General features: G+C 41.3%; 1 protein-coding gene across 2 annotated transcripts in view; it reads left to right on the top strand.

Annotated features, from left to right (window-relative positions):
- The window catches only part of LOC136875504 (UPF0764 protein C16orf89 homolog), a 50,589-nt gene that overhangs the window by 18,001 nt on the left and 20,398 nt on the right, over window positions 1–12,190 (top strand). For both annotated transcript variants that reach the window (XM_068228049.1, XM_068228050.1), the window contains exons 3-4: window positions 3,695–3,993; window positions 9,525–9,663. In XM_068228049.1, the coding sequence (XP_068084150.1) occupies window positions 3,695–3,993; window positions 9,525–9,663 (438 nt within the window). The remainder of the gene's footprint in view (window positions 1–3,694; window positions 3,994–9,524; window positions 9,664–12,190) is intronic.

Below are 12,190 nucleotides of genomic sequence, written 5' to 3'. Positions count from 1 at the left end.
CGGGACCCTCTGAACCGAAGGCCAGTACGCTGACCATTCAGCCAACGAGTCGGACAGGAGAATAGATAGAATGATAGGACACATCTTAAGACACCCAGGACTTGTGCAGTTGGTTTTTGAAGGAAGTGTAGGTGGTAAGAATCGTAGGGGTAGACCAAGGTATGAATATGACAAGCAGATTAGAGCAGATGTAGGATGCAATAATTACGTAGAAATGAAAAGGTTAGCACAGGATAGGGTGGCACGGAGAGCTGCATCAAACCAGTCTATAGACTGATGACTCAAACAACAACAACAACAACAACAACACCAAGTTTGTTATTGCATTGCATGCTTGATCTACCTGTTGCCATTTCTTGATGGATGTAGTATGTCTGCATCTGTCTCTTGGCACAGGCCACCGTAGCTCCTCAGTTGTTCTCACGTAAGCTGAGTGGACCTCCAACAGTCCTCACACCCAGGTATGAATCCATGACCTGGTCGGGAATCGAACCTGGGACCTCGTGGGTAAAATGAACGCTCGCTACCCCTAGACTGCGAAGCCTACTATTATACAATATAATATGGTTTCTAATATGTACATCGTATAGCTAGATTAGGTGTACTGAGCGGAGTGGCCGGGCATGTTAACCTCGCTACGGCTGGAGCCAAACTCTGTGTTCGGGAGACGAGTCGGTTAGAACCGCACCTTCGGCTGTCCCGAGAATGGTTTTCTGTGGTTTCCTATTTTTACTTCCAGGCAAATACCGAGACAGTTCCAGTTCATAGGCCATCGCCGATTTCTTCCACGATCTTACTTGATTTCATTTACCGTCATTCATTTCATCTCCAGTAGCTCCTCGGTTGAGGCTGACATCAGGAAGGACATCCGGCCGTAAAAAACATGGCATGTAATTTCATCTCACCTCATTCCCGACCCCGTATCAAGAAACGAGACTAAGGGGCAGACATGCATTGCTAGATTAGGTCATAGGCTGCCTAGCATAGGTCGTCATACCATGCTTAGTTCACTCAGAACGACGTGGTTTCGACTCCTTGTTATGAAGTCGAAAAAATATAGAAACGTCTGAAGGGGTACATGTCTCAGAGATTCACACTCTACGACATAAATATGTACTAAACAATAAAGCCTTTAACTTCCCCTCCTCTAGGAGTCTTCCTGGCATGTGAAGATGACTTTGTGCCCTTTTTCTAGAGACTAAATGTGGTATATTCAGAAGTGTTTGCTGAGATTTTAAGAGTTGCTAACCACTACGCCATCAACTCTTTGTCATGAAGGGAGCAATGCTAACTCTGTAATGAATGAGGATATCGAGTAAACAAATAAAAGGACATAGACGTAAGAAGAATGAGAGGCTCTCATGGCATCGGGAACTATACTGTACATCGTACGAGATGTTGACCTAAGAGCAAATAAAATATACGAGCTTGCCAAAATTTGAGAATAATAATAATAATAATAATAATAATAATAATAATAATAATAATAATAATAATAATAATAATAATAATAATAATAATAATGTTTGTCCAACCCTTGTCCCGTTTCTCTACGGGATCGGATATGAGGTGACATGAATCTGTCGTGGTGGTTTTTATGACCGGATGCCCTTCCTGGCGTCAACCTCATCAGAGGAGTTCGTGAGATGAAATGAATGATGTAATAATATGATAAAAGACAGGGAGCGGGTGAAACCCAATGCCGGCACATAGTCTACTCCTGTCGAATAGCACTAAGCGGCCTGCTTAAGGCTTAACGTCTTCATCCGACGGACGAATTACCATCAACAGCGTCATATGCCCTCACACTCCATATGAGTACTGCGGAGATGTTTGGAATTGAATCCAGGCTTTTGTGACGCAATCTAGTGATTATAAACTGTATACCATCTCCCCTACCCTGCCGGCCAACATTCTAATGGTGAAAATGTTTTCGACCACGGTGCCAGTCTGTTTAGACTTCAACGCTTTAACGATCATGGCCAACGGGTGGGCTTTATAATAATAATAATAATAATAATAATAATAATAATAATAATAATAATAATAATAATAATAATAATAATAATAATAATAATAATAATAATAATAATAAATCATATGACCTCTTGTACCGAGTAGAGGCATTTTGATGTGACGTCATATAGGCTGACTGCAGATCAATTTCGACGTTCCGCTTTTCTCTACCATTTCACTGAAAAAGGAGTTTTAACTAATTTTCTCCGATAATGACCAAATGTATCACCAAAAATCTTTTATATGCTTATGTCATACGACACCGATGCCGAATGGGCATTTTTCTGCACTTCAAAAATCCTACTACCTCCGCGAGTTTTGAACCCGCGATCTTGGGATCTGGAGGCCGACATTCTACCAATGAAGTCCTCTATTATCTTGGTAGTCAAAGAGAAACGAACACATTAAGTTCGAATATTACGAGTATACTGGTGCTTATGTCTGTGTAATGTTCTCTTGGTTAACTCAACTTGCTTTCCCGTCCTGAAAGACAGTTCACTATACCATTGTCTTCCAGGCGAATGCTTATTACCTGCAGCTGTGGAAATATATGACGTAAGAAGGCTAATGGAAACAGCTGAAGCTAATTTGAACATGGAGGGATGGGAAAGTGCAAGGGCTTAGAAGATCGCGGCCGGAACCTTAATTAACGTACATCCCCTGATGCCTGGTGTCGATGGTGGAGTTCGAACCTACCATCTTACGAGATCAAGATTACAGCTACACGACTCGTACCACGTAGCCAATTCGTCGGTACTTTGTACTTCGTTGGGATAGAGATTTTTTTTTTTTCGTTATTGTGCTTATACTGAAGTTAGCTTTTGAAGGCCGTAAGTGCAACCAAGTACCTACGTCGTAGGATGAGGACTTTGATAGAGAATCATTTTACTGTTTGCCCTTATAACAAAACCAGCCTCGATTATTTCCGTATTTATGAATTCATCATCATCATCATCATCATCAATTTCCTTCGTCAAGCTTTCGTCGGGTTGGGATGTTTATTGCAACTTTCCATCTTCCTCTAACCAACCACTACTGTTCCTCCTTAACTGTGTTCCAGTCCAGATCTTTTAATTATACTACTCTTGATCGTTTTCAACCGCCTTATTTTGGGTCTCCCTCTTGCTCTCCTTCCTTCTATCTGGGTCTCCACCCTTCTTCCATCGTCTTAACGTGTCTACACCATCCAAATTTATCCCCTCTCCTTTCTGTCGTAAAGCTTTTACACTCGGATTTCCTTCCTAACATCCTCATTACTTACTCTGTCCTTTCTTACCTTTCCTACATCTTAAAAATTCCATTTCACTGGCCTGGATTTTATTCTCCTGTCTTTTTGTCAGTGTCCGGGTTTCCTCTGCATATGTTAGTATTGGGCAGTAGTACATCTTATACCCACCTCTTTATTGGTACTTCCTTCCTCCACACCATGTTTCTCACACTCTGATATTATGCATTTGCCTTCCGAATCCTTTTACTGCCCTCCATGCCCAGTCCTACGTCCTGCATCAGCTAACTTCCCAAGTACTTGGAGCTTTCCAAAATTTCAAGGTTTTGTCCCCTAATGTTTAAAATTTCTTTCCCTTCCCTTTCTCCCCCAGTCAACACTATCACCTTACTGTTTTCTACACTGATTCTAATTCCATAATTTTCAATTTGTGAATTATTGGTATTTTTCTAGTGGTGGATAAGATGTTGATCCCGGAGTTATGGGAAGTGGACCAACCATTGGTCAGTGGATCACTTCCAGAGCCTTCTGATACGAGGAACGCCACTATGGATCTTATGACCATAGTGAACAGGCTCTACAAAGGTTTGCCTGACGAGAAAGTGTCAGATTTTTGTATCGGCGAAGTCCTGGGTGCCAAATCTTCGCCCTGTGAAGTCTCTAACATGTGCAGGAATGTGGAACTAGAAGCTGCCCGTTCTGTGGGATATCCACTCACTCACAGACTGCTCTATGTCCAGGCTGCAAGACAGGTAAATAGGATGCTCCACTTAGCAATAAGTTTACATTTTAAAACTATAAATTTATTCTAAAAATACTGAAACCGTCGCATATATTGCTGCTAAAATACAGCGGCAATATGAAGTATTCTGCTAACGTACAGAGTATCCCTAAAGGTACTTAACACATTTTAACATCTAGACATTATATAGGTTTTCGGGCTTATGCCGCGTCAAGAAAAAGGACAGTCGAGATTTTCTTCTGAAGACGCGGAACAAGTTCTGTGCGAAACATAAAGAGTTTCACCTTGTTTCTTGACACGGCATAAGCCCAAAAGCCCATAAAATGTCATGTCTACAAGTACAGGCCGTGAAAGCATCAATGTTAAAAGTTTTAACATCATCCGGATCCACTTGTAATTGACATATAAGAATAAGCTTTGATTTATACGGATCACCAAATCAAAAAAAAAAAAAAAAAATGTTCAGTCCACTGTTTCTAATATTTAATCGAGATTTTACACCTGTCCACACCCAAAGACTTAAAAATCAAGTGTGGATGTGGCTTTGGTAATTCTGGCCTTCAAATCACCAAGGTCAGTCACAGGTGTACTGTACACTCTGTCTTTGACATAACCATGCGCTGAGCTTTTGGCTAGATAACACGGTATGAGGTATGAGTTACATTAAAAAAATCATTTATCACTAACCGAGCTCGATAGCTGCAGTCGCTTAAGTGCGGCCAGTATCCAGTATTCGGGAGATAGTAGGTTCGAACCCCACTGTCGGCAGCCCTGAAAGTGGTTTTCCGTGGTTTCCCATTTTCACACCAGGCAAATGCTGGGACCGTACCTTAATTAAGGCCACGGCCGCTTCCTTCCCACTCCTAGCCCTTTCCTGTCCTATCGTCGCCATAAGACCTATCTGTGTCGGTGCGACGAGAAGCAACTAGCAAATATATATATCAGTATGACCAACCCTCTAATGCGTATATGCCCATTTCATGTTGTTTCTGACCACTCTGTATATTTTTCCATGTTCATAATAATAATAATAATAATAATAATAATAATAATAATAATAATAATAATAATAATAATAATAATAATAATAATAATAATAGACCCTAATAATAATAATAATAATCATCATCATCGTATGGCCTCAGCTACCGTGTGCAGACATTTCAGTTTGACGTCATCTGGCTGTCTGCTCGTCAATTTCGACGTTCCGTTTCACTCTAGGCCTACTAGATGGCAGACCGAGTAAACCGAAACTCTCTTGTGCGTCTATGGCTGAGATTTAATGAATTTTGTCGGGTAAACACACTGATCTCTATACCTGGATGGCTGGTAGCTTGGGTAGCAGTAAGCCGAATAGAAGGTGACTGGCGTCGTAAGATGGCAGCGAGCGCATGGTGCAATAGACCACGAGGAGCGCGCTTGCTTTGTTTATGCTTAGTTCAGTGACGCCAGGCCTCTTGATTGTAGTTTCACGAGTGTTCTGTGCTGTGTTATTGCAAAGTAAATAGTAGTGTATTTTACGAATTTAGGTTCGTTGCCTTGTAGTATGCTTGTGAATTACAAGATTAAATTTAAATATGTATGTGTTTATCTGAAATATGAATGAAGAAACATTCTACGGGGTATTAACATACCGCAGTATTCAGCTTATGGATGTACAAACAGAACCGATCAGCAGAAGGAGAAATCATTTCATCGGGGAGTTTTAATAATAATGCTATTTGCTTTACGTCCCACTAACTACTTTTTTAAGGTCTTCGGAGACGCCGAGGTGCCGGAATTTAGTCCCGCAGGAGTTCTTTTACTTGCCAGTAAATCTACCGACACGGGGCTGTCGTATTTGAGCACCTTCAAATACCACCGGACTGAGCCAGGATCGAACCTGCCAAGTTGGGGTTAGAAGGCCAGCGCCTTAACCGTCTGAGCCACTCAGCCCGGCTCGGGGAGTTTTATACTGTACATAAGAATCTTCCTAGGGTAGTGTTTTGAGTTTTAGGTTTATTGTGTCTTATTTCGCATATTCCGGGAGCAAAATGGCAATTAATTTTTGTAGGTTTCCTTTCTCGAGACCCGAACATCTAAGATCATCGATTAGGAGTATCAGGCGGGAGAATTGGGAGCCTTCTAAAACAGCTGTTCTCTGCTCGGATCACTTAGAGGAAGACTGTTTTGATAGAAATGGACAAACTGTACACCTTAGAAGTGATGTACAGCCAACTGTTTTCAATTTTGCTGAACATTAACTGCAAGTAAAGATTTACTTATATATTTTTTTTTTAATTTTAAACTGACGGTTTCGATGAAATAATTGACGTGACCTTATAACAATCTTAGAAAATGAAGTCTGGAGGAATTCTAGACCTTATTTACATCAGTAATAATTATGGGTTTCAGACACTGGAGTGGTGGGAGAAGGGAAAGTGTGGTGGGTGTTTGGGGCTATTCCATTATACTATTCGTGGTATTTGGGACTCTTTTAACTGGTGTTACATATTTCTGATGATGACTATCAATATCGCTTTGCTAGCTGAATTTAATTAAAGAGGTCTGTAATAGTACATTAAGCTGCAGGTAATGTGATATATTGACTAGTTTTGAATATTTGCTGGTTTTATAAATGTGTACATTTGCTTCAATGATATTTTAATTTGATAATATGCGCGTTATTTCTTGGAAACAGGAAACAGACATTCATTATCAAGCACCGATTACGATATGTCGAATCTAGGCCTGTATATTGAGCTACGTTTATAGGTACATCATTTTAAGAATGCATAATTTCGTGGCATACATGTATACAATTTACAGCAATGTTTCCAGAAACTGGTTTTCACTCGTATTGTGTTACCGATCGCTAATTGCATGTATTCAGCACCTAAGTTAATATTTGCCGGCCGTTATTATACACTCATTTTTATTGCTATCCCGGAGATTTACTGACCTCGGAATGACGTGTCAGTGATCCCAATGTCCTTATGCTTTGAGTGAACATGTCTCTATATTTTTAATTATTCCAATGCGCCATTAATTGCGACTTAAAATTGACTATATTATCATTGCTTCCCCATAAGGAGAGCTCGAGGTTGGGTACGCCAACATGGCGAACCGCGCGTTCAACTTGGCGTACTTTCTCCTGCAGCGGAGACCTGCCATCAGCGATCCATGTATAGAGATCAGTGGGTAAACACCAAATATGTCACCACCAGAGATCTTTTACATGCCGACATTGTACGACATGGAGTGTCGAGTGGACTTTTTTCCGCCCTTCAAAACTCGACTACCTCTGCCGGGTTTGAACCCGCTATCTTGGGATCCGGAGGCCGACACTTACAATAAATACAGTATATGGCTTTACATGTCTCTGGTATAAGTTTACTCGAAATTGTGTAGGATATTTCTGTAGTGAACTTTACACCCTAAACGAACTTCAGCTTCAATGATGAAACAAAATGATGCTCGACAAAGAGCAAATTCATAACTCCTGCACAGAAACTGCCATCTGCGCCTGGCAAGAAGTCACGGCAGCTTGTAGGTACAGCTTGAGTAAGAGATATTGCACTCTTAGCTACAAACATTAGTCGTAACAGACAATATGAGCTACTGCATATTCCTTATTAAATTATCTATTATGCAGTACAATCTTCTTCTTCTCCTCCTTCTTCTTCTTATTAATCTGTTTACCCTCCAGGGTCGGTTTTTCCCTTGGACTCAGCGAGGGATCCCACCTCTACCGCCTTAAGGGCAGTGTCCTGGAGCTTCAGACATTGGGTCGGGGGTTACAACTGGGGAGAATGACCAGTACCTCGCCTAGGCGGCCTTACCTGCTATGCTGAACAGGGGCCTTGTGGAGGGATGGGAAGATTGGATGGGACAGGCAAGGAAGAGGGAAGGAAGCGGCCGTGGCTTTAAGTTAGGTACCATCCCGGCATTTGCCTGAAGGACAAGTGGGAAATCACGGAAAACCATTTCGAGGATGGCTGAGGTGGGAATCGAACCCACCTCTACTAAGTTGACCTCCCGAGGCTGAATGGACCCCGTTCCAGCCCTCATACCACTTTTCAAATTTCGTGGACCTCCGGGGGTGGCAGCTAATCACGCTAACCACCACACCGCAGAGGCGGACTGCAGTACTTATCAATATTATTATAAATGTGTAACTAAAGAACTATTGGGGCCGATGACCTTAGATGTTAGGCCCCTTTAAAGAACAAGCATCATTATCATATTGCTTTAACACTTTGAAAGTTCATGATACCACCTCAGTTCGCAAGAGTCATCAAGGACGGAACTGATGTCTATTGTCAGGCGTTGAGACTTGAGATAGGCACACGCGCGGCAGCCATGCTTATCTCTCACACCTCTTACAACGCAATCACTCGACTTCTCGTCACACGACTATAGTAAATAATGTTCTTAAAGCGCATAAAATTTCAAATGTTTTATGCAAAATAGTGGTCTGCCTGGCCGAGGCGGTAAAGGTGTGGACGGTTCACCCGGAAGTGTTCGATTCCCCGCCAGGAAGTCGAAAAATTTAAGAAACGAGATTTCCACTTGCGGAGGTGCATATGGTCCTGGGGTTCACTCAGCCTACACCAAAAGTGAATACCAGGTTAACTTCTGGGGGCAAAGGCGGCCAGGTGTAAAGCTAACCGCTCTACTTCGCCGAGTGCCGAGGTTAGGGATAGTGGAAGCCTTTACCTTCCACCCCTCCATGGGCCTTTATAACCTGTACGGAGATAACTTTGCTTTTTATTAACGTAAAATAATCCTGTGTTTGTTTTACTCAAAGGTACCGCAGATTTAATGTTACATCGAATTTGGAAATATTAATAGTTGTACGTACCGTACACTTCTTTGTTTTTGCTAGTGTGTTTTGCTATTTGCTTTACGTCGCACCGACACAGATAGGTCTTATGGCGACGACTGGATAGGAAAGGGCTAGGACTGGGAAGGAATCGGTTGTGGCCTTAATTAAGGTACAGCCCCAGCATTTGCCTGGTGTGAAAATGGGAAACCACGGAAAATCATCTTCAGGGCTGCCGACAGTGGAGTTCGAACTCACTATCTCCCGGATGCAAGCTAGTGGTTTAACGACGCACTAACACATTGAAGTTTTTCGGTGATGGAAGGCTGGCGTGATAGGTCTTATGGCGACGACTGGATAGGAAAGGGCTAGGACTGGGAAGGAATCGATTGTGGCCTTAATTAAGGTACAGCCCCAGCATTTGCCTGGTGTGAAAATGGGAGGCCACGGAAAACCATCTTCAGGGCTGCTGACGATGGGATTCGAACCCACCATCTCCCGAATGCAAGCCCACATTTACACGACCCTAACCGCGTGACCAACTCGCTCGGTCATCAGAATGTTGGCCAGCAGGATAGTGGAGGTGGTGTTATACAATTTCTAATCACTAGATTATGTGTCCTAAGTCTTGGTTAAATTTCAAACCTCTCCGCAGTGTTCGTCAACTACAGAAACCTGCATTTTACGTGGTTATTTTTGTTTTCCTAATCCTAAATGTTCTCTTATTTGTTTTCCAGAGAGGCTGCGATACGCTCGGGTCCCCTAAGGAAGTAGCTGCATATGTCAAGGATTTTTGTGGTATGATTCTGAATGACGCGCAGCTTACTGAGAATTTGGACTTCCCTCTTATTATGATTGATCTATTCGCAGAGCAAGGTGAGCAATATCACGAGAGGAAAGATAGGTTGAAAATGTTTCCTACAAATGTGACAAATAATTAATTAGTTCGTATCAGTTGCCGATGCATTTGCTGGTGAGACCTAATGTTTACAGTGCACTAAGTCTTCTGGTATGGGCTAGAGCAATTCTGTTACTTTCATTGATCTCTGTCTTATCCTTGGCTTTGACTATATGAAAGTGACTGAGGTATGGGCGATGCTATTAATGCCATTTCTTATGCAGCTAGTCCCTGTTATGAATGCTGTGAAAATGTTGCTCATGGGGTCGGTTGGTGCATGCATTTCAGTGGGCTTGGCAGACTGATATGTAATAGCAAACTTCTGGCTCGGTGAGGAAAGCAACGGGAAACTACCTGACTCCTCATTTCCCTAGTACGCCTCTTCAGTGATGTCTAGGTCATCATAGATGTCATAGACAGCTGATGGCGGAGCTGTTGAAGATCCAATAAACCTTAGAGCTAAGGACTGAATATACATACATACATCAGGTGCCGAAAATTTATAAAGAATACTAGCCCCGAGGTCTAGGGATAACGTGCCTGTCTCTTATCCAGTGGCCTCGGGTTCAGTTTCCGTACAGGTCATGGATTTTTACCTAGATGAGGGCTGGTTTGAGGTCCACTCAGTCTACGTGATCTGACGGTGAGATAGCGGCCCCGGTCTAGAAAGGCATGAATAACGGCCTCGAGCAGGGTTGGCAAACCTTTACCGATTATCGTTTCAATTAAGGTCTTGTTTATTACTTTTCACTGTCTGGTGTACCAGCGGTTATTTTCCTTTAAAATCATCATGTAACCCCTCATTTGACTTAATTTAGATACTAAATTGCACTACATATAAATCCATTCGACTGCATGATTCATGGGGCCGATGACCTTCGATGTTAGGCCCCTTTAAACAACAAGCATCACCATCATCATCATCATCATGCATAATTCATGATTTTATTTGGCAAACATCACTGAAAATTACAAAACAGGTAAATTTTAAGAATAAGATATATATTTGCTTTAACCCAATAAAGTTTGTAAAAATATTGCAATAGAATTAATTGAAACATATTTCTTTATTAAAGCGTAATGCATGGTGCTAGATTTCGATCTATTTTTTTTTTTTACATCGAAACCGACTTTCAACCTATTAGCTCGTGTTACGTACATTTAGTACGTGTTGAAGAGATGTTAAGTACAGAGATCCGAACCCACAACCTTCCGATTTCGCGTCGGTTGATCTACCAACTGAGCTATGGTGGCCTAGGCCATCTTTATAATAATATTTAATGCAGCCAGTGGCCATATAATAATACAGTTATAGCCATAGTGGTCACTTAACTATTACAGAATTTTGTCAGAGAGATTTGTCTGCTTTTGCATTTTATCACATGGTATCTATCACATTGGTCGCCACAGAGTTTACACTGGCACAGTTCACTTGGATCATGGTAGGTATCTCTCTTGCAGATTTTGTAGTGGAAACCAGTGCCTCAGTTCATAGTTAGCCGTTATCCATTTCCCGTTGATCATCGCGTCTGTGGAGAAGAAATCTAGCCATATATCTTCTCTTTTGTCCTGAAGTTCCTTTAATAGGCCATCTTTGTTCTGTTGGAAATGTTCTGTAAGGACACAGAATCTTAAACTATTTTTTCTTTACTATTTAACGTTTTTTGTTTGTTGGAGTTGGTAACATATGTGTACATAGCAACAAGCGTGTTAATCTTGTTTAATGATGTGTTTTTAATAGTGTCGGTGTAAACATTTAAAGTAATAAAAGGTTTAGGTGGACGTGAATATTATATTGGACTACATCTAGACAATACTATTAACAGGAGTGGTACAATTTGGTGACCCCGACGTGATTTAGAGAAGATATGGCAAATAACGAAAGCGTGCCCGAAGATCGACCAGAAGCGAATAAGGTTAGCGTAAAATTTCCACCTTTTTGGACAGAGAGACCGGAAATTTGGTTTTATCAAGTGGAGGCTCAGTTTAGTATTTGTAAAATTAAGGCAGAAGAAACTAAATTTAACCATTTAATGTCTCAACTACGGTAGATCCTAAATATATAGAAAATATATGGGACATTATTAAGGGTAGTGATGAGAACAGATACTCGTGGCTAAGGAACGACTATTAAATAAAGACGGCAAACTATCGATAGTTATCGCCATCGATATTTTCCGATATTATGAGCTCTACTATCGATAGTAATCGATAGTTTTCAAAAATTGGATCGAATCATGTAATTATGCCTGAAAATACAAAACATTTATTGAACATAATCTACAAAAAATCAATAGAAAGCACAAGTATTTCATGCTATGTAATTTCTGAAATTCAAATCGGAATCACTCATAAATCTCTTCAGTGGCACGTCCGAGACATTCTCGGGCTGCACGCGCTTTCCCATAACGTGACCGCCCGAGAAATTATCGTTGAGTTGCAGTGTTCATTTTGCGATCGCCCCACATATTCTCGGGTATTGTAATAACTTTGGAAAAATGTTTT

Source organism: Anabrus simplex, chromosome 6, assembly GCF_040414725.1.
Source record: "Anabrus simplex isolate iqAnaSimp1 chromosome 6, ASM4041472v1, whole genome shotgun sequence".
NCBI lineage: Eukaryota > Metazoa > Arthropoda > Insecta > Orthoptera > Tettigoniidae > Anabrus > Anabrus simplex.
Note: the sequence above shows the minus strand (reverse complement) of the source record. Positions and strands in the feature narration are given on the sequence as shown.